The following is a 27,732-nucleotide window of genomic DNA, read 5'->3' as shown; positions in this document are numbered from 1 at the left end:
AGCTAAAAGTTATGAAGAATTGAAAAACGGGAAAATGGCACAATTCGGACTTTTGCTCTCTGTTTGCCATTCGGAATTCCGGATTGGCAACCGGAATTCCGGTTGCTTCCAGACCGGAATTCCGGTTCCCCATCTGGACTTCCGGTTCGCGGCAGACAGCTTCGAAAATTAATCCCTAACGGCTATAAACGGCTAGTTTTTTCCCAAACTCTATATAAACTCGTTTTTTACTTCAAGTTGGTGGTTGGCTGAGCATTTATTACATATACCAAACCAAATCCATTGATTTCAAAGAGCTCTCAAAGTTTAACTCATCCAAACACATATTCACACACTTGAGCCAAAATTTGTATTTATTTCTTCTAAGTGTGCTTGCTAATCACTCTAGGTTTCTCATTGTATTATCATACTTCTAGAGTGATTTTTGCTTGTAATATCAAACACATTCCCATATTGAGATTGAGGTGAGGTTGGCACCGGTTTTGTAAACAACCCGGTTAGAGTGAGATTGGCACTTCAACAATCCGAAAAAGAGGTTGATAGTCCTTGGTGGTGGAAAACTATTGTAAGAGGTTTGGAAATACCTTGGTGAAAAATTCCTGGTTGTAAGGGTTAGTCAAGCCCGCTAACTTGGCTCGATAGTTGAACTCAAAGCTAGGACCATAGCTTTGAAGACCAAGGACGTAGGTGGCTTAGTTCTACCGAACCTTGTAAAATTCGAGAGTTTGCAATTTCTTAACCTTCAACTCTTTACATTACAAGTTTGATTATTTGCTATATCTATTTGATTGCCATATTATTTGCTTTTACTTGATAGATTTGAATTATTGCATAATTTGGCATATTAAGTTTTAAATTTCCGAAATTAGTTTAAATTTCCAATTCACCCCCCTCTTGGAAACATATCTTGGGTTAACACATACGTCTCAACACCATTTTCATACAACTCTTTCAAATCATCAATTAATGGTGCCAAGTAAACATTGATATCGTGTCCTTGTTGTTTTGGGCCTGAAATCATTAATGAAAGCATCATAAACTTCTTTTTCATGACCAACCAAGGAGGAAGATTGTACATAACCAGGAAGACAGGCCATGAACTATGCCTACTACTAAGAGATCTATGCGGGTTTACTCCATCACCAGCTAAACCGAGACAAAGATGTCTTGGTTCATTTTTGAATTCTGGATTGATATAATCTACCTTCTTCTAGGCCTGTGAATCTACAAGATGCAGGAGTTTACCATCTTTCACTCATCTAATCTCGTGCCATATTAAGTTCTTAGAGTGTTCTTGTAATGCCCCGGATTCCCTAATGTGGTTTAGCGGCTGGATTTGTAGGCCGGGAGGGCCATAATTGCTTAATTACGCCATTAAATGTGTTTATGCATATTTATGATAATTATATTATAATATAATGTTACTTGTATGCATATCGATGTTATGTGTTGAGACCACATTATGATGTGGGTTTGCTCGAGCTATTTGACATGAGACGATCGTAGATTATTGATTAGCGGTTTAGTCACAACAGGTTTAAGTGTCGGGACTTGGGTTGAGTCTCGGGGTGATTTTGATGGTTAGAGCGTTACCGGGGGATAAAGGGTAACGGGAGGTGAGTTAATGGTGTTTATGATTTTTGAGAATAGCGGGAATTGGAGAGCGTCAATTATGATTAACGAGTTTGGAGGAAAGTACCAAAAATGCCCTTGGGAGTCTTTAGAAACCATTAATTGACCTAGGGGTAAAATGGACATTTCACCCCTAGGATAGATATAACACTCTTGGCTGAAGAAAATAGTGAAGGAAAACAGAGTATGTTTTAGAGTTCTCCCGTACCTCCTTTTTCTCACTGTTCTTTGTGGTTTTTGAGCCAACTTTGAGGATTCTAGCTTGGGAAGCAAGCCTTGGAAGTTTGGGAGTGTGTTCCACTATTGAAGGCCATCATAAGCCAAGCTTTGGGTAAGTTTCTAACCATAGTTTCTCTGGTTTGCTCTGTTTTGGTTTTGTTTCGCAGCTGAAATGTTTAGGGTGAATTCATGGTTTTTGTTGGGAGTTTTGGCTAGGGTTCCCATGCTTGTGATGTTTGGGGAGTGTTGGGATGGTTTTTGGGTTCATTTGGCATCAAGAATAGGCTTTGGAAGCTTGGAGATCGAGTTAGAAACGAAGGAGATGAAGAAGGTCGGTTCAGGGATGTTTTGAGCTGGAGGTAGCGCTACAGCACCCACCCTAGGGCGCTATAGCGCTCCTCAAGAGGGTTTTTGGCCTTTGGGAGGTTCTGAGTAGAGCGCTATGGCGCTAGGGGTTGAGCTCTGTAGCGCTACCCTGTTCCTTCCAAACCCCGTTTTGAGTGTTTTTAAGGGTTTTTGACTTGGGGTTTCAATCCTTAAGGCCCGGGATCGATTCTACCCACCGTGTGGGCATGTTTCGAGGTCCCGAGGGTGGTGCTTAGGTTAAGACCCTATTATTGTGGATTCTCATTAATGGAGGTTATAATTGGTTGTGATTAGGTAACCGCTAAGGAACTAAAAGACCGATCGTTCTCAGGGGTCGTCTTTATCATACTTCTCGCTCGAACTTGAGGTAAGAAAACAGTGTATGAATACAGTTGCACCCTGTACAGGTATATGACATGCATGGTTTGATATTGAAGCATGTTGGTTGATATACGTGAACGTGGATTGCATATTAAATGCTAATGAATGCTGATCACCTGTTTAAGACACTGACTAGTCAGGGACCGACTCTAAAGTCGATGATCACGCATTGAATGGCTCTATGGCATTAATGCGAGACCGGCCCTAAGGTCGATGAACTTATAAGCGCTTGCCTGGTCTACGACCAGAAGACTACAGCCAAGGTATATGACCCCGGTGACCGTTTGTCACGTGGCTAAGGGACGTTGTCCATAGTTTCGACCCTAGAGTCGTGAGGAAGGTTATGTTGGTGACCAATCACCATGCACCTGTCCTGAACATGCTTAAGAAAGAAATCACTTATCAGTTAAGCCCTGGTGACCCTATCGTCACATGGCTAGAAGGAGCGATGCTCATTGTTGTGACTTTTAGCTAATGTCACCTACTTGTTGGACTGATAGTCCTGAATGGTTATTATGATCGTTGTTGATATTACATCATGTTTTATTATGTTTTCTTGCTGGGCCTTGGCTCATGGGTGCTATGTGGTGCAGGTAAAGGAAATGAAAAGCTTGACCAGCCTTGAGTGGAGAGCTTGGGCAATGTGATGTACATACAGGGCCGCTTGACCGCCACGGTCAAGGAGTTCTCAGAGGGACTAGGGGTTTACCCTATTTTTGCCGCTTAGGCCGGCGGAGTTTGTAAATTTGGAACTGTAGCGACTCTTTTGTATTACAAACCACTTGTAAACATTTTGAAAGGCTCATGAGCAGTTTATTTACTTAATGAAATGTACCCTTCCCTTTTTGCTGGTTTTTCACCTTAACCTGATATTAACACTTAGATCACGTTTTTAACCAAAGGACTCGAGTAGCGGGTCAAATTTTCGGTTCACCGTTCTCCGTAATTGTTCTGGGGTAACCAGGGCGTTACAGTTCTGCGCTTTGATATAATCGCTTCAGTCGCGAAATCAAAGGTAAGTACCATAACACTTTCTGAGGAATAAGTTTCCTAATCTCCTTACTTTTGTTAGGTTTGTATCGTGATAAACTACATTCTGGGCAAGTGTCCATGTCTGCATACTCCTTACGATATAAAACACAATCATTCGAACATGCATGAATCTTTTCATACTTCAACCCTTACAAACTTAATGTTTTCTTTACTTCATATGTAGACTTCGGAAATCAATTTTCTAGCAGAAAAATCTCCTTGAAAGCAGCTAAAAATTGACTAAAACACTTATCACTAACTCCATTTTCTGCTTTTATTTTATAAAATTTAACCATTGTTGGCAATCTTAGTTTATTGCAACCACTGAACAATTGTCTATCTGCATCTCTAACTATACTATCAAATTTTTATGGATTATGAAAAAACTCTTCTTGTACTTCATCAAGCAATTCTATAGGATAATCATCAAAATCATTACTCTCAAAATCATCTACACCTCGCCTACCTAATGGATATGGGTCGTCATTTAATAATTCTCCATGCCAATATTATTTACTATAACTTATATCAAATCCCCGAAAAAATTCATGATCATTTATCATGGTAATATTCCTCTTTACTCCATTACCACAATCGATACAAGGACAACAAATTTTTTGTGGATCACTACAACTCTTTAGGCAAAACTCTAAAAATTTGTTGAATACATATTGAAATTATGATGTTTCTCTCCTCTCAAGCATCCATGTTTTATCCATACTAATAACAATATTAAATTCCTAATAAGTTAGAAAAAAACTTATATTAGGTTCTAGTCTTATAAAAAAAATTTACAAAAATCGACAGAGTTTCATCTGTTTCTATAGCATACCGTAATTTCATAATTACCTATAAAACCAATATAAACAAACACAATAATAAAGCATAGATGAATCCATCATTGTTAGGTTCTAGTCTTATGTATTTTTTAAAAAATTCGGTAGAGTATCCTCTGTTTCTATAACATACTGCAATTTCATAATTTCCTATAAAAACAATACAAACAAACATAATAATCAAGTATAAATGAATCCATCATTAATAGGTTATAGTCTTATAAAATTTTTAAAAAATTCGGCAGAGTATCCTCTATTTCTATAGCATACCGCAATTTCATAATTTCCAATAAAAACAACACAAACAAACACAATAATCAAGCATAAATGAATCCATCTTTATATCACCACAGCACGCAAATTTCCCAGAGCCTACTTCACTAATTTTCAAACATAACTTTCACTAAATCCAATATGCATGATTTAATCAGTCTTATCTTTACACATAAATCTTGTAGTAATATAAATAAAAATAAAAAATAACTAACATTCAATATTACTCTTCAATTCACCCGAAATGAACAATAAAGTTCACCACTCAATCGACGACCCTACTAAAACATTACTTACATAATTAATTATCAAACCAATAAATAAAAAAAAATCAAACTAGTTATAGAAACTAATGAACAACACTTTGATCATCTTCAAGCTATTTATTTTTTCAAATATATAAAAAGCAAATTCATCTCTTGTCGCAATTTCTAAAATTTACTAATATACATATATATATATATTTATAATAAACCAAATTTTTATCACATTATTCAAAATAACAAAATAAACAAATAATTAGAAAAGTTAACAAAATATTAATAATTTTAATTATAAAATTCGGAATAATATATAAAAAATAAAAAATAAATATAGAAAAATAAAAAATTATCATCAAAACAATGTTTTAGTAATCCACACTTGTTTTGAAGCTAAAAAACACCTTGCAATGACAAAAATCCGGTCAAAATCCGGTAAGAAACACCAAGAAACCATGAGAAATAATACTCACGACCAAATGTATTTTTTTTCTCAAAAAAAAAAAAGATTTTGGGGCTATATTTCGGTTTATAATGAAAAAAGCTGGTAAGAAATAATGAAAAAAAAGTGGTAAGAAATAATGAAAAAAAAAGCTTTGAAAAACGAAAATGGTGTTGGCTCACGGTTCGTTAATGGAGGTTTTGGAGTTTTTTCTACAGAGGAGAGAGAGGGTATATGACCGTTCAGGAGGGAGAAGAGGGTTATATAACTCTTCTACTTCAGTTTTTACCTAAAAACCGAAGTAGAAAGTGCACAAGGGACGCGTTTGGCTTGACCATTTTTTCACATCTTTATTCTCTCTAAACAAAAATCACGGGCCTGTGCAACCAAACATGACCCGCTTTCAATTGAATTTTCAACTTCGCTTTTTTAAAAAAGCGAAGTAGTATGTAATTTTTTTGAAGCGCCAAATTGAAAAGCAAAGTAAAAGAGTTTAAAAAGGCTTTTATTTCAGTTTTTTTTTATATGCTTAGTATAATAACCGAAGTAAAAGTCTATATTTTTAGTAGTGAGTAAAAATACTCCCACATGCCTATACAAAGGCTATTGTTCGAGTAAAATAAAAAGGAATACCTACCACATAATTTTTCATATATATATATAAGTAGGGGAATTCTCCTATAGGGGCTTCACTTTAAGCCCTACCGGTAGGGCTCTTTCTCAACCCGTGAACAGTTTTCGGCGCGACTTTTTTTATGGCCATGTATACTGTAGCTATTTAGAGTATCCTGCAAATTTTCAGAAAATTCCGAATAGTTTACAGTACCGAAAACTAGGTTCAAACATGTTGTTGTACGCATGACTAATTTTTTTTATGCGCGTGGAAAACAATATGTTTAAACCTAGTTTTCGGTACTGTAAACTATTCGGAATTTTCTGAAAATTTGCAAAATGCTTTTAAGTAGCTACAATATACATGGTCATAAAAAAAATCACGCCGAAAATTATTCACAGGTCGAGAAACACTGTGAGTCCTACCGATATAGCTTAAAATGAAGCCCCTATAAAAAAAATTGTACTATATAAGTAATGGTTTTATATACTCTTAATCTATGTATTCGATGTGCTTTATATTTATTTATAATTTTTTTTTAGAAAAAAAATAGTTATTAATGTGCCATATTTTTATACCAATAAGTGAATGAAATACTGTTGGCTCATCTTAAAAGTGATATAACATTATTCTATATATATATATATATTACTACATGAATCAGGATTAATTAATAATTAAGCTGATCCCACGTTGGTAATCAAAACTTTTGGAAAACAAAAAGTATCTTTAAGAAGTTATTATTAGATAATGAGAAGGATCAGAGAAGAGGGTGCATGTAATAATGAATATGATAATCAATGATCGATCATTATATATATATATATATAAAATGTATATGTATATGCATTCAATATACATAATATTAATATATATTTGTATGTATATATATATGAACTTAATTAAATAGTATATAAGGTCGGCATGCATGCATTGCATATGCATGTGGGGCTTTGGTATGATCAATGTCACTGTCTTTCATCAATAATGGTACTATTGATGATCCAACAAGTGATGCACACTTTCATTCCTATTCTTACATTTAATTTAAGTAAATGGCATGCCAATTAAAAATTTTGATATCCGGTGAGAGATCGATTAGGTTTCTAATAATTGATAACTGTTCGATTATTCTAAGAAAGAATAGATAATAAAAATTGTTTCTTTTTTTGAAGTTATTTTGCATTTTGAGTTCTTATTTTGATATGTTTTTGTAAAATTATTTCTGTCTAAAATTTTAATCAGTTGTTTGGAATATTAGAGATTATTTTACAAAAAAAATTCAAAATTAGGCCAGAATACAAAATAACTTAAAAAAAAATACATCATTTTGTCAGGGAATCTTTCTCAAAAATTATAAACCGAACAAAATTTATCTTCGAACGAGACAAAATGTATAAGAATATAAACTATGGTTATATGGTTGCGTTGGCATATTGATTTGTGTTATGTATAGTTAGCTTTTTGGATTGCTTTCTCAAGTCTTTTCTTAATTGCTTCAATCTTTCCTTTCTCATAAAAGTAAATTGAAAAGCTATTAGCTATATGGATGCGAACGAAAATGGCAATTATAATTATTCTGATTCGATATCAACTTTTATTATTATATATATAAATGCAAACAAAATTTAATTATTAATTAATTAATTAATTAATTAAACAGCTCCACTTACAGACCTACCGAAACTTCCTTGGTCCTTCTTCTGCCACACCTTCATTTCCTCATATCTATATATAAATATATGTACATATATATATCTTACAGTAGTAATTACTTTTAATTTTTATTTACAGATATTTTTAGTATATAAATAGGTTACAATACTAATTTCTTTTACATAATTGTACATACTAAAATCTTTACACGAAATTCTGAATAATTTAAGAAATTAAAAATTAAGTTTTAAATATTTTAGTGTATGTTTATTTCAATATTTATATATACCTACAATAATTATTTAAATTTCTATTTTAACATTCTAAATTATTCTAAATTTCTTAAATAATTTTCTAAAATTTTGTAAAAAATCTCGAATAACTGTATCATATAGTGTGTTCTTGTAAAAAAGATAGTATAGATTCAAAGCAATAATATATCTTGATCAAGGTATATATGCTCTACCACGATCGATATTCCTCATCTATATATTTATATTTTTTTATAAGTGCAAAAATTAGAAGCTAGTGTTACTGATCGATATTATGTTAGATTAATCCATTTCTGATTATATATATCTCCATCCTATAATGGAATCTATATTATATATATATATATGAGCTTTATTTTAAGTCTTACTGGTGGGGCTCTCAGTGTTCTAGACTCGTAAATAGTTTTCGATGTGATTTTTTTTTATGACAGTATATATTGTAGCTATTTAGAGTATACTGCAAATTTTCAGAAAATTCCGAATAGTTTACAGTACCGAAAATTATGTTCAAACATGTTGTTACACGCGTGACTAATTTCTTTTATGCGCGTGGAAAACAACATGTTTGAACCTAGTTTTCAGTACTGTAAACAATTCAAAATTTTCTGAAAATTTGCAAGATGCTCTAAATAGTTACAATATACACGGTCATAAAAAAAAGTCGCATCGAAAACTGTTCACGGATCAAAAAACACTGAGAGCCCTACCAATACGGCTTAAAGTGAAGCACGATAAAAAAATTGTCCTATGTATATATATATATATATATTTGTAGGGTTTTTGTGGAGTAGTTTTTACTTAAAAATAATTTGAATATTTAGTTTCTCGGAAGCTAATCAAGCAGAATTATTAATTAATTAAATTAAAGAAATAAAAAAGGTGCATAATATTTAATAGAGAGAGAGTGAGGCCATGCGAATTGACTTCGTCTTCGTCTGTAGCTTTATTATGTGTACCCAACTTGAATCTCAGCCCCACGTGTCTCCCATCACTACAATACCTTATTATTATCTCTTCACCTATATCTATATATCTATATCTATATATATATATACACATCAAAGTTTATATATACAAAAATGGTGGGAGCTAGAAGCATGCAGCTGGAGTCGTTGTTAAGTTGTTATGTAAGTCTATAAATATATATATATATATATGTATATAAACAGAAGCTAAAGCTGTTACTTTTGCCTTTGAAAATCTCATCTTTCTTTCTTCTTCTTCTTCTTTTTTCTTTATTATTCTCTGTTATATAGAATATTAATTCATTTCAACCTTATTATCTAATTTGTGTTCATATCCAACTGTAGTTGTAGTATTGTAATAATGTCATCCATGGAGTTCTTGGCAAGAACTGGACGCCATAGACAACGATATCACAACAATCTTCGCCTTGTTTCAGGGTATATATATATATATATTTATATATATATAAATAAATATAGATATCTGTGTGTGTGTCTCTCTTTCTCTTGTTCTTTCATTATTTTTCTCTGATAATTTCAAACTTTTTAATTAAACCCTTTTAACACTACTTAATAACTTCACTTTATTTACTTATATCATTTATATGTATATGCTTGTATATATATATATGTATATGCACTTAATTTCAATCATTTTTAATCTTCTTGATCTCTGGATTAATTGCAATAACCTAGGTGGACCTACAACGTTGACTTAGAGAGAGAGAGATAATAATTTTATTTTGTCTTATTTGTGAAGTGTTGTTAATTAGTAATTAAATAAGTAATATTATTAGTTAATAATTTGTTTTTCATTCAATCAATGTTTTGGCCTTTCTTTAGTTAGAAAGGACACAAGGGGTTGTTTGTTGAGGGACATAGTTAATTAATACCCTCTTTTGAATTTTGTCAATTTAATGTTTTTTTTTATATATATATATATATATGTGTGTGTGTGTGGACATTGATAACCTCCATTTGAATCATTTCATGTTTGAAGAAAGATAAAATAAAAGATAATATGATTGGATTTGGACATAGACATATTTCATTCAAACATGATATGAACATATCCCCTTGATTACTAGCTTAATATATATAAAATTTGCTAGCAATAAGACCAAGAATGAAAAAATTAAACTACGTACTCCAAATATTTATTTCTCTTATATTATACCACTACCTCTAGGATGCCTTTACCTTATTTGGTTTTATATAATTTGTATTTTTTTGTTTAGAGTTCGAGTCTCGTAATTATCATTTCGCTGTATAATGAATCTCTTGCCATTCTCAAGCCTTAGGCTATTGTAGCACTGGGCTAGGCTCGGGGTGTAGATCTTTGTAGGTCAATGGTGCCTTTGGTGTAAATCCCTCTAAGTCGATAGCTTTGGGCTATTGAAGCATTGGGCCCGGCTCGAGTGTAGATCCCTATAGGTCAATGGCCTTGGGCTATTGAAGCATTGGGTCGGACTTAGGTGTAGATCTATCTAAGCTAATGGCCTTGAGCTATTGGAGCATTAGGTCTTGCTTAGGTGTAGATCCAAGCAAGTTGATGCCCTTGGCTATTGAAGAACACTGGACTTGACTTAGGTGTGTAGATCCATCTAAGCCAATGGTCTTGGGCTATTGAAGCATTGGGCCTGACTTAGGTGAAGATCCATCTAAGTCAATGGCCTTGGGCCATTGAAGCATCGGGCCTGACTTAGGTGTAGATCCATCTAAGCCAATGGTCTTGGGCTATTGAAGCATTGGGCCTCACTTATTGGGCCGATATATGAGAAATCGATAAGGGCCCTTTCGCTCTATGTCGGTACACAAGATTACTACTACAACCGACAAAGATAGGGATGGGAATAGGAATGAGATTAGCAACATGCATGATCCCCTTTTTTCCCAAGCTAAAAAAGATGTTTATATTTTTTTCACAATGTTCTAAAAGAGGGATCATTACTTTCAATCTTTTTCATTAATATGAATGTAAAATACATATACACAACTTTATATTATCCAGAGCTTACATGTTAAGTTGGTTACTTACTCTTATTTATTTTGTTACAAGCACAGATGCATTCCTTACCGGTTGACCAAAGATGAGGAAGAAAATTACAGCATACAAGTTCTTATGGTTTCTTCACCAAATCGAAATGATTTAGTGTTCCCAAAAGTAAGTGAATAGAATTAGATACTCTTCTTCTTTCATATTATGACTGTTAATTCAGCAATTAAAACTGACCAATCAAGCAGATTCTAACAACTCTATACTTGTCTATGTATGTTGACTTTGTCATGATCAGGGTGGATGGGAAGACGATGAGACTCGTGAAGAGGCTGCTTGCCGTGAAGCTCTAGAGGAAGCAGGGGTCATAGGAATTCTCAGAGTAAGTCCCTTTTCCATATGCCAAAGAGAATTGATAAATAGCACCACAAGTGACCTACTGATTTTGGTGCAATTCAATATCAGATCCCACTTATTTGAATTTAATAATTATTTTGGGGTATCGCTAACCAATCATGAGATAACACCTTATGTGATGGTGTTGGACACCTTAAGGTGCCAAATAGCAACACTCTATGCCGAAAATGAGTATGATTAGAACCTATTAGTACTTAGAGCTGGCACCCAATAGGGGTAGCTCAAATACCGATCTACTTTCATAAAGTTTGAGGTTCGAGTCTCTTCTCGGTGTACCTACATAGCAATTGTTATAGTTTCCTAGTTCCAAATATTATAAAATTAAGCGGGGAGCTTACTTCCACAAAGTTCGAGGTTCGAGTCTCTTCTGGGTACCTACATGATAATTGCTTTAGTTACTTGATCTTCAAATATAACGGATTAAGCTCTTACAAGGTTGAGGTTCTTTTGGGTACTTACTCTGGTCTCCAAATATTAAAGAATTAATTGAAGGGCTTAGTTTAAATTTATATGTTTTTAGTACTAGAGTTGAGATGAGTACTAGTTTTCAATATATATGTGTTTTTTTGTGTGCAGGAAACTCCATTAGGAGAATGGGAATTCAGAAGCAAGAGCAGAGAGAACAATTGCAGCATGGAAGGTGGCTGCAAAGGCTATATGTTTGCAATGGAAGTCACTGAGATACTCGAAGCCTGGCCAGAGAGGCAAAATCGTGATAGAAGATGGGTTAGTATCTCTTTTTAAAACAAACTTGATTGAATCCGCAAACACTTAGATCTTGTTTGGACATTGGATTTTAATTAAGAAAAAAAAAATGAAATTCAAAGAATTCCATTTTCTCATGTTTGGATTGATTCAATAGATTAAGATTTTTTTAAATCAAAACTTAAATATAGTATAATTTTTTAAAATTTACAACAATTGTAAATATCTACAAAAAAAAAAATTTTAAAAAAAAGTCTCTTATCAAATTTGTAGAAAACATTTTCTTTCGTCTTTTTCCTTCTGTTTTCCCTCATGAATTTTTTCGTTACCAGAATCCAAAGCCCAAACAAGGCCTTATGAATTGAGTGATGACATAATAATAATAATAGTGAAAATTAAGTAGGGTACCTATTTTATCTCTCATTTGTAGTCATATTTTGAAATTTTTTCTTTTTATACCCAATATTTTAGTTACTATTCCTGCTATACAATTTTTTTATGCTCAAAGACTCACAACATAGTTAGTGTACTTTTCAAGTAATACTAAGGGAAATGTAATTATAAATATAAGTAATATTAAACTAAATGTATTTGGTGGCTATTTTTAGTTGATTAATCTTAAAAGCAGGTGCTTTTCAAGTTATCCGATAATAATACTCAAACATTTTTCCTACAGCTAAAAATTAATGAGGCATTTGAGTTGTGCCGCTATGAATGGATGCGCGAGGCACTGGAGGCGTTTCTAAGAGTGATGGCGGCCGAGTTGGAGGAGGAGAAGGAGACGGACAAAAAAGAAGACGAGATAAAAGCAGTATCAGATGCTCGTCAAGTTGTGGAAGATTGTCAAATGGTGTCTTCTTCTTCTTCTGATTGTAGTGTTGTAAAGGGTTCAAGTTCTAGTACCAGTCACCATGTTATTAGCCATTCAATTGGCATATGCCTTGCCTCTGACATGAGTTTGAATCCTGGTGGAGGTTCAAAAGATCTCTTTCTATATAATTGTGTCAAAGTAGACTCTCAATTGTAAATTAGTGTAGTAGTGTACAACAACTTTTTGCTTAATAGTCAATTGTCAATAGTGGTGTTAACTTGAACTTTCAGGACTGTAGTTATGTCTGAAATTTGAGTCTTGAATTAGGCCCAAGAACCTTAGTTCAAAAAAAAAAAAAAAAAATAGTGGTATTAACATGATTTTGTCTTTCTTTTTATGAATAATAAAAAAAAAGATAGTGTGGTGCTAATTTTATTGTTATTTCTAGGGGTGCACACGGGTCGGATTTTTGAGTTTTTGATGCATTGGGTTCAGGTTTTGCGTGTTTTGGGTAGAGAAAAGTAGTACTGAATCTGGTTTGAATTTTTCGGGTTTTTCTTCAAATTTGGGTTTCGGGTTTGGTCGGGTCGGATGGGTTCGGATTTCGGGTTAGGCTGGGCCAATTGGGCTTTGGACCGAAAATGGGCCTTGGTACAAATTTTTTAAAAATACCATTTTTTAACACTTTTTTAATTTTTAAAGTTTGTTGTTTGTTTAATTCAATTGATTTTTTTACAAATTGGGTCTTGGTAAAAAAATTTTAGAGTTCTTTCTTAATTTTGAAGATGAGGGGAAAAAATGTTTTAAAAATTTTTAAAAAAAAATCAGGTTTTTAAAATTTATTTCGAGTCTAAACCCGAACCCGTGATACTCTAAATGCAAAACTCCAAACCCGACACAAACTCTGCCGAGTTCGGGCTGGATTTAACCCGAATCCGACGAATTTTGTCAAAAAATAAGTTTTTGGGTTGCGGTTCGGACAAATTTTATGAGTCAAATGTTCACCCCTAGTTATTTCCTTTGACTAATAGCAATTTTGAGTATCTCCAAATGTAGATAGGGGAATTTCCTATAATAAATTTATATTATATGTCCATTTTTAAGAGCTTCTAGTTAAAGAAAAAAAGTATATACTTTATATCTAATTTTTTTTAGAAAAGTAACAACTTACATTTTAGTTAAATATTCCTCAACTTTATTCGTTTTTTTTTTTGCGTTGTTTTTTAATTAAAATTTCTCTTTTCAATTCATTAATTTTCAAATTTTCTTCAATCATTTATTTTTATACAAAATATTGTGAATTGTGATAGATGTGAGAAAGTTAATTTGATAAGTTTATTTTATATACACACACGTAAATAAATGAAATTTTTAGTTTTAAGAGTTTTTTTTTTAATTTAACAGAATATTCTAAATATTTAATAGAATATACTTTTAAAACTAATTAAAAATATATATTTATTAATTATATTAATATAAATTCAAAAGTTATAAAATATATTATTATGATAATAATATATAATCATAAATTTTACTAATTATAATTATATTAATATGAATTCAAATATTATTATAATGATATTTAATACAAAACTAGATATTAAATACTTATATTAATATAAATTTAAATATTATAAAATATCATTATAACAATTATATATATAATACATAATCTTAATTTTTATTAAAAAAATTAGTATTTATATGTAAAAAAATTATCATATTATATATATATTTAGAAAACCATAAACAATATTTTGATTTAATTTTTCTTTTAATATGTTTATGTCATTATTTTATATATAATATTATTGATTTAATTAAAATTTATATGACAATGATACAAATTCAATAAAAATAATTAATAAATTCGATAAATAAAACTAAGTTAATGTGCATTACACGTTACTTGTATCTAGTATATATATAATTGAGTAATTGATGAAAATGATTTCTTTTTTGAAAATATTTTGCACTTTAAACTAGTTTTGATATTTTTTTACAAAATGACCCCTGTCTAAAATTTTGACAAATTATCTAAATTTTTCGACCAATTGTCTGGAGTGTCGGATGTCATTTCGCAAAAAAATATCAAAACTAGGTCGTACAAACTTCATAAAATTAGTGATATGGATAAACATAGTTAATTCAATAATGAATTAAGTATTTATTAAGTTTTCATGTTCCTCTATCATGTATGGCAACGATCTTTGGAGCATAATTTGGTGTTTAAATATTAATAATGTTTAAGGTTGATTGTTTACAAATTTTAATACCAAGTTGTGTAATTACATCAAGCCTTAGAAAGTTAAATAAGGCCAAAATAACTAGATAGAGAATATAGTTTTAGAGTGGAAAGCTTTGAAAAACTAAAAAGAAAGACAAAGACAAATTACTAGTTTTGGGGAAAAGCATATTTGGATTGGGGACGGGGCAGCTTTCAACTCTCATCCCAAGTTTAAAAAAATGGTGTTTTTATGAATATGAAAATGAGGGTGGCACATGACATATATGACTTAAAAAAAGGGAATATATGTCTTTTGAATTTTTGCATTAATCCCACAATTGGACATTGTCTCATGTTCTCTGCCTTTGGTTTTTTTCTTGTCTCCCTCCCACAACCTCTCCACTCCATTCTCATTAATCAAGACAAATTATCTACTAATTAATTAATTAATTTAATTTCCCACTCATCTATATACTATAAAGCCAAAACTTTGAGAAATTAGCTAGCTTCATATTTTTAATTAATTATATATTCCTAACACTATATTACAATTGAAATTCCATCCATATATATATATAATATTTGTTTATATATCTTTAGCAATTGAGAAATGTGGCACCACCATATTCAAGTGAGTTACACAATAATAAATGAAAGAGCATTGATGTATGGCAATTATGGTGAGAACAACATCTTATCTTGATTGGTGGGTGGGTGCAATTTAATAGAAATCAATATATATATATATATGGAGAGATTATAATGCATCTCCTTATTTTGCAATACCGGTGCATCTTTTTTCTATTTCAACACCTGAATAGTTATAATCATAAATTTTTCTATATGATGGTGTACATTATAGCTATCTAGAACATCTTACAAATTTTCAAGAAATTCTGAATAAATTATGGTACCGAAACAGAGTCTAAACTGTCTGTTGGACGCGTGTCTGTTTTTTTGTGTACGCATGTAAAATTTGACAGTTTGAACTCTGTTTTCAGTTTCATAAACTATTCAGAATTTCTTGAAAATTTGCACGATATTCTAAATACCTACAATGTACACCGCCATATAAAAAAATTTGAGATTATATTTATCAAAGTGCCAAAATAGAAAAATAATGCACCGGAGTTGCTAAAAAATAGATGCATTGTAGACGTTCCTTATATATATATTATATTTTAAATTAAAATATGTGTAAGTCCATACTAAATTATATAAATGACGTAATGTCATACTCCTTAACAACATTCTAAATGAAACCCTTACAAAATATTTTTTTAAGTTATTTTTTTTTACAATGGTCTTTTTATTATATATTTTTTTGTAAAATAACTTTACATACACATTCAATAATATTTTGTCTGAAATATTGTGTTGTAAACGATTATAAAAATAAGAATAATGATATGTGCATTTAAAATATGCACTTAAACATTACACACACTGATCGACAAGACAGTTTAGCTTTGTCAATTACATTTGTCAAAACTAAGGCCCAACATTTAAAAAATAGTGCCATAATAGTATTTGTAATGTTTGGGTGCACATATCAACATTACTCTAAAAATAAATTATGTTTTACAAAATAATATGGTAAAATTATGGGACTTATATATCAAAAATCTCTCTCGTGTCATTAGTATGTAATATTTTAGTATATATTTTGTGTGCACGTATCATTACTCATTCGAAAAATAAGAATTATTACATTATGTATGTGTATAGAGGTTTAAATAATATATAAGTTAAAATTTGTATGTTCAATGTCCCTAGTGACTCTCTAAGTCTCTTTTCTTAATCTCTCTCGACATATATACTCCAAAATCATCCATTACATCTATCTTTCCTTATCTCACTAATTCTTATCAAACAATATTTTTTTTTTAATATTACTCAAACTCATTCAAATTTATGTCACTATACTTATAACCCAAATTAAAAATTCTATAAATATTGACTTAAGCTAAAATAGGTAACTAATTTAAGACATAACCAATACCCAACACTCATAAGTGTGAGTTTACAATACTTATCCACTAATTAAGATAACTATTAAATACAATAAAAACTACCTCACATTCATTCTCTTTCTCTCTATCTTGGTTTTTGATGAGAATGGTAATCCCCTTGCCTTAAGAATCATTGACCAAAAATGCATTTAGAGAACCAAAAAAATGATCAAGACCCATCGAAGATGACAAAAGTTGGCATTTAATTAGATACTTTAAACTAATTAAAACAAAGGAAAATGGGAATACCACAAATCCCAATAAGATCATAATTTTTTTTTTATTTTCACTTACTCATCAAAATCTCAAATCCAATCCTTGTCAGTCTTAAAGTCTTATGGTAGTAGGTTTTTGACCCCTAGCTCTATTTTTCTTGCTTTGGATGAATCAAAGTCCCCTACCTGCTACTATATTTTCTTACTATGATCAACGTGTGCATGTGCACTATATTATACTATATATATAATATAATATATATATGCTATGTCACCACCCATTTCATACTATATTTATATATAATACTTATCAATGTAGTCAAATTAAGCTTTCAAAAAGACTAGACTACAAGTATATATGGCTTATACCAATGCATTTTTAAGCCAAACTTTTAGTTGAATATTCCCTTTTAGACTTAATTAGTATCTCTTTTTGTTAAATACGAATTTGGACTATCTCTTTTGAAAACTATTTTTCATGCCCATATTTTGTAAATTAGTTGAAAATAGTCCTTATTAAATCTAATTTTTGGTCAAAATATTTGCTTTTATTCACATGACTATTTGTTAGACTTTTATTTGGGCTTACATTATTTATTTTCATATTTTATAAAATATATAGATCGATAAATAGTTCTTTGCTGATCTAGCTCATTTAATTTTAGTGATCTCTTGTTTATGTACTTAGTATCTATGATAGTCTAGTTGAGGCAAAAGTGTGGACTTTCTAGTTAACTGAAACATTTGATGAGGATGCTCAGTCCAACTAGGTTAATATAAGCTAAGTCACATCACTAACTCTATATATATGAATAGTCATCACTATTTTGTAGTCTGATAATCTGCTTCAGAAATAGAGGTCTTAGGGAGGAAGACTCACGTTTTTTCTATGGCCGAATCATGTATGTTTTCTATATTCTTTAATTATTTATAATATTCTAAGTTGTATGCAAAATTATTGATAAGATATTACATGAATATCTAACACTATTAGCATGAGAAACACATAGATCTCTAACATACATCGATTTTTTTTTACTAAAATCGTATTCGGTGACTATTCTGAACTAATTTACAAAACACAGATCATTCAAAAAATTATTTTTAAAAATAAAGTGTCCAAATACATATTTAGTTAAAATAAAGGGTGGAAAATTGTATTATCCATAAATATATATATTTGGAACATGCAGTACATGGTTGATTCGTCACCTTACTCACAATTTACATTATTATAAGGTTTAATACAGAAACCAAAACAATGGGAGTGAATGGACAATATGAGAATGAGACATTTGGTCAAAAGACCATGACTAATTAAGTTTGGTATACTGTTAATTAAGAGCTATATCAGTCAATTTAATTAGTTAATTAATTGCCCTATAAATCTTGTTTTCTTCAAAAGAGAGCCTAAATGTTTCACTCACATGCAACCCAACAAGACACTTTCTCTTACATTATAATATATATATATATATACATATATATTTAGAGAAAAGAGAGTTTAGTTTTTTTTTTTATTTAAGAAGAAAAAAACAAAATAGAGAATAAAAAACAGAGATCGATAATTAAAAAGGAAGCTTCTGGTGTGGAAAAGATAGAAGATGAGACTGTGGAACTTATCATTGATTTTTATGAGTAAAAAAATTGGATGCACATGGATGAGCAATAATAATGCTCCTTAAACCCCTCACTAATAAGAATTAACATGATCTAATTAAGTTGATTATGAAACCTCATTATTTAAATATATATTATTAATCTACTTCTCTCTTTTCCCAATTAATCTACTTCTTAATATATATAATTTAATACCCATTACAATATTATATATTTATATATTTTCCTCCAAGTTTCCCTTCTCCATACATATATCACTACAAATAAATAAAAGTATTTTTAGTGACAACTTCTTAGTCACAACAAAAAATTAACTGTAACTAAAAATTCATATTTAATTATAAGTTGTCATTAATGTAGTTTTAGTCACAACTTATTAACTTTAGTTATAAAGTTTGTTGTGACTAAAAATATATTTAGTGACGACAAATTGTGATTTTTGTAACTAATAATACTTTTATAGTCACAGACATTTTAGTGAGATGACATAGATAAAATAATTTTTCTTTAATCACAAATTTTATACTAAGATTTTTTGTATTGTATATTCATGATATATATATATATGTAGTATTTAAATTTTTGAAAATTTTGCATAATTAGTTAAATAATACAGGATCTTATAATATATAGATATAAATTTCTATCAAAATCTAAGAGATGATAAATTATAGGGAAACATTTGAAAATAAATATTAATATTTGTATAATGAAGTAGTTAGTATAATTATTAAGTACACATGAGAAAATAATTAGGTAAATAATGCTAATTTTGTTTTTTGACAAAAGTAAATAATGCTAATTAAGTGCATGTACTTGGAGTAATATAAATATAAATAAAAATGTAGATATATTTATGCACATGCATGTTTTTTTCATTATGGAATAATTAATAATATATAGATATGTGAAAGATGCATTAATTAATTGCATGCGTAAACAGATTAATTATTATTCAGTCATAATCAGCAAATTAATTATATGAATAACAAAGTGGAAACTACGTACTAATGATTACTAATATTGTTCTCTCAAAAAAAGGTTTAATCATGATCAGAAATGAACTTAATGATCTAATTATTATCAAAATGTATATGAATATTCATACATATATATATATGTAATTATATCGATATGATGACAGGACTGGGGTTGCTCAACCTTGATCCATCTGCACTGATCATTATAATGTGTGCATTATTGATTATGCATATTTATATATAAATAATGTAAAAATAAGGAAATTTAGGGTTAATGATGAGACTTTAGTTAGGAAATAGTACTATATAATTTAAATAGTACTTACTAGATTTGGGGGTAGTGAATTTTAGTTCCTAATTCATGGAACAGTATTAGGACGGTTTGATAAATAATATTAAATATTTTAGAAATATAGGAAGAGATAATTGGAGTGCATGTGAGATTTAGATATGGATATTTTTTTGAAAATCTCTAGTTTATTATTTAATTATTTTTGGGTGCTAATTAGTGATGAGTAAAAAGGGTTGATTGGGAATAATCATGAAACATGATATCTTAACCGAACATGCATACTTATCATGGCCGGTATTATGATATAGTACCTGTAATATATATATATAGATAGATAAATACATATTATATTTATACTTTGTTTGATGACCATTTGTAACTCATCATAATAATTTGTCATGCATCGCCTTTCATTTGTGGCGGTGCTCAACTGCCACAAATGCTAATTCTCGGTCAACAACATTAGTCAACTACGTTGACTGATGTGTTTGACTGACAAAAAATAAATATTTTGGTGTAGTGATATATAGAGCGCAAATATTCATTTGGTATTTTGTGTTTTATCGAAATGTAGAATTGATACATTATTGTTACACCCAGATTTCAAGATGAGAATTTTCGATCTCGAAACTCAAGCCCATAAGGTGTAAGCTTGAGATTAGCACTGTCGTCACGTGATCAGCAAATCAGAGACAGTCTCTCGTTAAGCAGTAAGTGACAACGTCGGATTGGTAACCTCGGGAACTACGTAGTCTCGGAGGTGGTCCGAGGTTATAAGTGAGGCTCGCAACTCGTAATGGAAATGGTTCAACACTTGTATAAACTTTTTGATTTATTTCCTGCCCTCGAATAAGACAGTTCGAGCTCGAAATGTGTAAGCTCGAAGGGGATGATTTCGTCAACATTACTTATTGGGAGCATGGGCGAACCAATGTGATGAGCTCGCAATAGGCAAATGGTCTAGAAGGCGTGTGAATCTAGCATTCAAGCTCGTCAGCTGTGTGTGAACGTGTTTATTGTTGAAAAATCCCTATGTTTAAGGGATTGTATGTAATTTGTTATTAAATCTCAAATATCATGAGATATTACCGCGTATGTGATAACTGAATGCATTTAATGACATTATTTTTATTGATTTGTAGAATAACTTCCCAAAATCTGTACGAAGAAATTCGGTAAACCACTCTATAAATAGTGAGACAATTCATTTCTAATGGGAGAGAGAAATTGATATTGGGAAAACTCTATACAATTGCTTCCAAAAAGCTATCAGAGAACTCCTAGAAGTTAATAACACAGACTCATGATACTAGGCAAATTTTAACTGCTGAACTACGTAAAAAATCGTGCTCATAGTATTTATTTCCTCTGGTATATTTTGTTTAATTGCTCTTCTTTTTTAAATTGATGAAAAACGACGTCATCACTTATGTTTTCAATAATACTCATTTAGTACTTGTAATTTAAAATCGTACATATATATATATGGTACCTTAGACTTAAATTTGATTAATATGACCAAATTGTCTTCAATTATATATGAGTTTCAATTCAAATTTAATTACTTAATTACGTATAATTGAGAGCAATTTGATCATATTGATAAAAATATAATAATAAAATTTGAGATTTCAAAACAGAGGATTGCCAAATGTTATTTTACATAATATACTTCACTTTTTGATAGTTTTTTTTACAAAAATAATTATTGTAAAAAGAGTATATTAATTATGCAAAATAATTAGAAAAAAAATAATTATTAAAGAGAGAGGTTGATGATGATCACATGAGTGGTGTTGGGTCCGGTTTGATATGATCCATATCTGATGGTTCATCTCAATAACCATGGCATGATTACACCAAATTACTACTCATCACTTTCTTTCTTTTCGAACCCAAATTAATATTATTAATCAAAGAATCAAAAAGGTGAAATAGTAATAAGACATATGAAATTGGACTCATAAAGTAAAGATTTTGATGATGTGTATAAGTCATACATAGTGAGACTCTTATTTAAAGTTATTCACATGCAACACTCCCAAGACACACACACACATACACACATATATAAATATAGACAAGAGAACAGAGACTTTGATCAATTATATAGTACAACATATATTGACCAGACCAGCTATACACATATATATATAAGTATATATACAAACACACAATACGATATGAATAATATCATCAAGAGCAACAAGAAGGCGATGAAGAAGCAAGGCTCAACAGCAGCAGCAGCAGCGCAGGGTGCGCAGGGCGAAGGTGCGAGGTTTCTCGGCGTGAGGAGGAGGCCATGGGGCAGATATGCAGCCGAGATAAGAGACCCTTCGACGAAAGAGAGGCACTGGTTGGGAACATTCGACACTGCCGAAGAAGCCGCCCTTGCATACGACCGAGCCGCTCGGTCCATGAGAGGCTCTCGTGCGCGGACCAACTTTGTCTACTCTGATATGCCTGCTGGCTCCGCCCTCACCACCATTCTCTCCCCGGACGACCCCAATACAAATCTCAACTTCTCCTCCTCCGCTGCCATCAACCACCACCACAACCACCACCAGCAACAGCAGCAGACGAATAATAATATCACCATGGCTGACCACCATGATCGTCATCATCAACAACAACAACAACAACAGTTCTTGATGATGAATAATATCATGGCAGCTGATAAGCAACTGGACTTGATTAACAACAGCCATAATCAACAATACTACGACTACTTCTCTTCTTCTTCTAATTCTTCTCCACACGAACACTATTTCCATAGCTATTACGATCAGGAGAAGGAGAAAGAACAACCACCACCACCAGCAGCAGCAGCCATAATGTTCAGCAGTAGTAGTGATAACAATAACTACTACAACGGTAACTACTCGGCTGCGGCGGCGGCGGCGGCCTCGGCGGAGCTTCCACCATTTCCAGAGTCTGAGATTATTAGCTATTATGATCATGAAGATGAGCAGAGGCGTCATAGTATCAGTACTGCTAGTGCTAGTTCGTGTGGATTCTTTGGGAATAGTAATCATAATATTATGGGAACGAATGAGTTGTTGGATTATAACTATTCGAACAACGATTTGTATGGATCAAATGCAACGCACAGTCCTTTGTTTAGCACTATGCCGTCAGTCTCCGATGCCGGACTTATTCCTTCTCTCGACCCTTTTGACTTGGCTGCGGCGGCGGCTTCTTCCACTGCTTCTTCTTCATCTTTTTTCTTCTGATGATATCTCAAAACCATTGCCATTATATCTCCATTATTAGTAGTTTAAGTGTTTTTTTTACTTATAGTTATGATCTATTATTAATTACAATTATAATTATTATTATTGCTCTCTAATTTTATTGTTTTTGTTTCCTCATCACTTGTCTTCTTTTGTTTGCTTTGTTTTGCTTATGGTGCTTCCGTGTGTAATTGTGATTATAATATTATTAATATATAATAATGATAATGATACTTTTTATTTTTATTCTTATTTTTTTTATGTGAAAATAATGCAATTCTTAGATTTTATTAATATTAATAGTGATTCATAATATGGTATCTTAGCATAAATAAATATCTCCTTGAGATATTTGTTGTTTAGTAGTTTAATTAGTCAAAATTAACAATTAAGTTTTTGAGTTAGTAATTATTATTTATTTTTTTCATAAAATTTTAATTTTTTATTGACAATTTTTTAAATTCTTTTATACACTATATTGTACAAAAAAAAAAAAATAATAATGTATACATCAACACTAAATTTTTAAATAAAAAAAATTAAAGGGGTTATTAGAGAACTGCTTGGGGCATACTGATGTCCAACATCATAAGTAGGTAGCGTACTATTATTGGTGCAATCCAATTAATATTGGGTCTCTCTTATTTGAATTTAATAAACATTATGAGATATCACTAACCAATCATAAAGTGTCATATCATATGTTTTTTAGCACCTTAAAATACCAAATAACAAGACTCAATTATATTATTATTGAAATATTTGTGTAGAATTCATTGTATTGGGACAAGAAAAGTAATATGTTGGGCTTCTTTTCCCCTTCTACCATGGGCTTTCATAAGAAGTGATAAGCCCAAAGTGCGGCCCATAAAAGGGCCCAAACACATTCCAATCACGGTTGAGATGAAGAGCGTTAGGCCCACACACAAAGATACGAAAGAGAATTTTGTTTCATTTTAAAAGATAATTATTGGCTTAATTTTGTGCTACGTCTAAAACTTGTACTCATAGAAAGAATGAGACAAATTTGCAATAAATATACATAAATATCACATAACCACTCATTTCAAAATGACATATAATGATAATATTATTTCATTATAATTTTGTACTTTGCAACGTTTGGAAGGTACCACGAAGCCACACTATTTTTCTGAATTGAAAGAGAAAGAGAGATAGAGATAGAGTCATCAATTTCATTATTCTTTGCAACTTGTTATGATGATTTTGAGTTAGGATTTCAATACATCCAATGACTTTGTTCCAATTTATGTTATTATATAAATATATATATTTAAGATTGTGGTTATATCATGTTGTGTTGACATTAGTTGATATTTGATAATATGGCTATATTAATGATTTTAAATGGTGGATTTGAATTTTGAAACAAGTGAAGGGACACATTCCTTTTATAAACTTATAAACAATGAAATAAAGTATTAATAAATGTATAGTGAACAAAGATGAACCTATTGTATCATTTTTATTAGTTATTTTGATATGAAAAATTTGCGGTGAGAATCAAGTAGTTTCAAAAATTATATTTAAGTCATTAAGTAGTCTAAAAATTAGTTTAATCAAAATTAAATAATTATTTTCATGTTATAACTTTTGATTTTGTTTAAACAGATGTTAGAAATATGGATTTTTATTGATGAATTAAAATTGAGATAAAATTTGCATAAAAAATGAATTTGGCAACCAAAAAACTACTTAGTGACATGTAATATTTCAAACTACTTATTGACTTTTATCACCAAAAATTTATTTAGTAACTTAAGTGCAACTTCTCAGACTACATACTGATGCAAAAAAAAAAAAAAAAAACTACTTAATGACTTAAGTACAATCTTTTAAACTATTTAAATATCTTTACTGCAAATTTTCCTTTTGAAAATGATTCTATAGTAAATTTTATTCATTTCTATTGTTGACCCTTGATTTGGTCAACGACACGGATAAAAACAAGATGAATTAAAGACAAAAAGATAAACGACACCAAAGTTTAGAGTGATTGGCCCCAAGTAATGGTAATAACCTACATCCACTTAGTGTTCTTATTAATGTAGAATCTCAAAAACTGTGATCAATGAACTAAGGTTCACGAGTTTCACAAGATTAGAAATGAATAAAATTTTGGCAGATAAAACACTATAATTCTCTCTCAAAATTCAAAAAGTCATCTCTCTTGAGCCCTTAAGTCTTATTTATAGGCTCAATGAGTTCTTCATAGACCGATGTGCCTTAATTACATTTAATACAAGCGTATCTAAATAATAATAGAAATCACAATTATTACATAAATGCGAAATTACATATTTGCAGAGAATATCTGAAATGTTGTGACCAGACTGGTCACCCATAAAATATATCATCTGCTGATTGAATTCTCTTCTGGTTGACGGGCGAACAGATCGTACTCACTTAAACGGTCACGTGTATCCCACGTGCATGTTAATTTTGCCACATCATCAGGTAAATCGTTTTTTGGTTAAACATCTATTAAATAAGGTTGACCCTAGATTTAATTTAATATCAAATTATATATAATTGTCATCAATATTAAATTTTGACTCCTAATACTTCAAGGCAGATTTTACTATTAAGAAAATGTGGGTTATTAAGGGTCTGATTGGTTCGCGATTAAAAAACTGTATTTTTGAAAAGTGAGATTCTAAAATGAAAATATGAATTTAGTGACTAAAATCATGTTTTTGAAAATGTGATTGGTTCAATGTCAGTAAACTGTTTTTAAGTTTTAAAAAAATGAATCTGTGATTGGTATTAAATTTGAAAATATAACATAAACTATATATGTGATTGGAACAACTGAATTTGAATATTATTTTAATTTTATATATTTTATATACATAGGTTGTATAATATTAAATTTTGATTTATCAATAGATTTAATTAAGTAAAATTTAATTATATTGATAAATTAAAATTTAATAATAATTATTGATTAAATTTATAACAATATTGCATTGTCATCTATAAAAATACCAGCACAACTTATTTTTGAATTGTGCATAAATGTCATAAAATGTTCCATAAACACCTTATTACTAGTGGGAACATACTCAAGTCATAAAAGTTGGCAAAAAAAATAAAATAAATACAAGCAATGATACAAAAGATAGGAGTAGAGAGAACAAACAAATCCTGATTTTGATTTTAAGTTTTTGGAGAAAAAATCACAAAACAGAGAAAACACAAAATTGTTGTTTTCTAAATAACAACACAAAATTAGAATTCTGATTAGGATATAGTTTTAAAAAACAATCCACCACTCAAATATTTGGGTAGGTCCCACAAATTTTAAGTTTTCAAAATCATAAAATCATTTCCAAATCCCCTACCAATCACACCCTAAGTTTCTTTTCTATTTTACATGTGACACCAATACATTTCTTAAGTAACCTAGAACTAGGGTGTGAGTACACCACCTATCCATTCTATATTTTATTTTTATTTATTTATTAAATTTTTTTTTAATGTAATAGTATTTTCACATGATAAAATAAATGGATATGATACCTTTTATTTACCAAAAATATAATGATATAAGATAATATGATTGTGGCATGGTATATGGTCTTGGTCTTGTAAGAGGACCCCATAGGCGCATTAATAAACAAATACAATAATGAGAAGTTGGAATTTTAGAATTAGTGGTTTTTATGACATACGATACTAATAGTAATAGTAGTAGCACATATAAATAAACACATAATAATGCTATCAAATCAAAAAACACTTGGACTAAATACTCAAATAGAAGAAAATAAATAAAATAAATAAAAATAGTACTAATAATTAGGACTAGGATTAGTATTAATTAAAATTAAAATTATGATTAGGACTTTATAATTAGAATTAGTTAAGTCGTGGAGCTTTACCTCAGCATGGGGCATCGGCCGCGTCCAATACGCGGAAGCACAAACAAATGTCACTCCAAAATAAAATATCATATTTTTATTTTTATTTTTAGTTTTGCATTATCATAAATATATTAAAAATTCGGATAATAATAATAATAATATTTTAGGATATTTTTACGTTAGGAGTTTCAAAAAGAGTTTTACCGATGGGATTCTTTTGTGTTCTCGACTAGTGAACAATTTTTGGTATCATTTTTTTTATGACCGTATATATTGTAGTTATTTAGAGTATTCTGCAAATTTTTAGAAAATTCCAAATAATTTACAATGTCAAAAATTAGTTTAGAAACAAGTTGGTACACCCGTGACTAATTTTTTTTATGTGCATGG

General features: G+C 30.5%; 2 protein-coding genes across 2 annotated transcripts; both read left to right on the top strand.

Moving 5' to 3' along the window:
* The first annotated feature begins 8,970 nt into the window (after nt 1-8,970).
* Nucleotides 8,971-13,317, top strand: LOC133816952 (nudix hydrolase 13, mitochondrial-like). The gene is made up of 6 exons (XM_062249305.1): nt 8,971-9,109; nt 9,293-9,385; nt 11,012-11,111; nt 11,242-11,325; nt 11,937-12,086; nt 12,742-13,317. The coding sequence occupies exons 2-6, from the start codon at nt 9,309-9,311 to the stop codon at nt 13,090-13,092; spliced, it is 762 nt and encodes a 253-aa protein (XP_062105289.1). The 5' UTR covers nt 8,971-9,109; nt 9,293-9,308; the 3' UTR covers nt 13,093-13,317.
* Nucleotides 13,318-22,405: 9,088 nt separating this feature from the next.
* LOC133820022 (ethylene-responsive transcription factor ERF086-like) lies at nt 22,406-23,508 on the top strand. The gene has a single exon (XM_062253419.1). The coding sequence runs from the start codon at nt 22,406-22,408 to the stop codon at nt 23,453-23,455; it is 1,050 nt and encodes a 349-aa protein (XP_062109403.1). The 3' UTR covers nt 23,456-23,508.
* Nucleotides 23,509-27,732: the final 4,224 nt, after the last annotated feature.

This window comes from Humulus lupulus, chromosome 2 (genome assembly GCF_963169125.1).
Source record: "Humulus lupulus chromosome 2, drHumLupu1.1, whole genome shotgun sequence".
In the NCBI taxonomy this organism is placed as follows: domain Eukaryota; kingdom Viridiplantae; phylum Streptophyta; class Magnoliopsida; order Rosales; family Cannabaceae; genus Humulus; species Humulus lupulus.
Note: the sequence above shows the minus strand (reverse complement) of the source record. Positions and strands in the feature narration are given on the sequence as shown.

Bases quoted from the DNA above. Each gene is read 5' to 3' on its own strand.
- LOC133820022 (XM_062253419.1), top strand. From the start codon at position 22,406: ATGAATAATATCATCAAGAGCAACAAGAAGGCGATGAAGAAGCAAGGC.
- LOC133816952 (XM_062249305.1), top strand. From the start codon at position 9,309: ATGTCATCCATGGAGTTCTTGGCAAGAACTGGACGCCATAGACAACGA. The intron at 11,112-11,241 runs GTAAGTGAATAG...TGTCATGATCAG, and splicing joins ATGATTTAGTGTTCCCAAAA to GGTGGATGGGAAGACGATGA. The intron at 11,326-11,936 runs GTAAGTCCCTTT...TTTTGTGTGCAG, and splicing joins GGGTCATAGGAATTCTCAGA to GAAACTCCATTAGGAGAATG.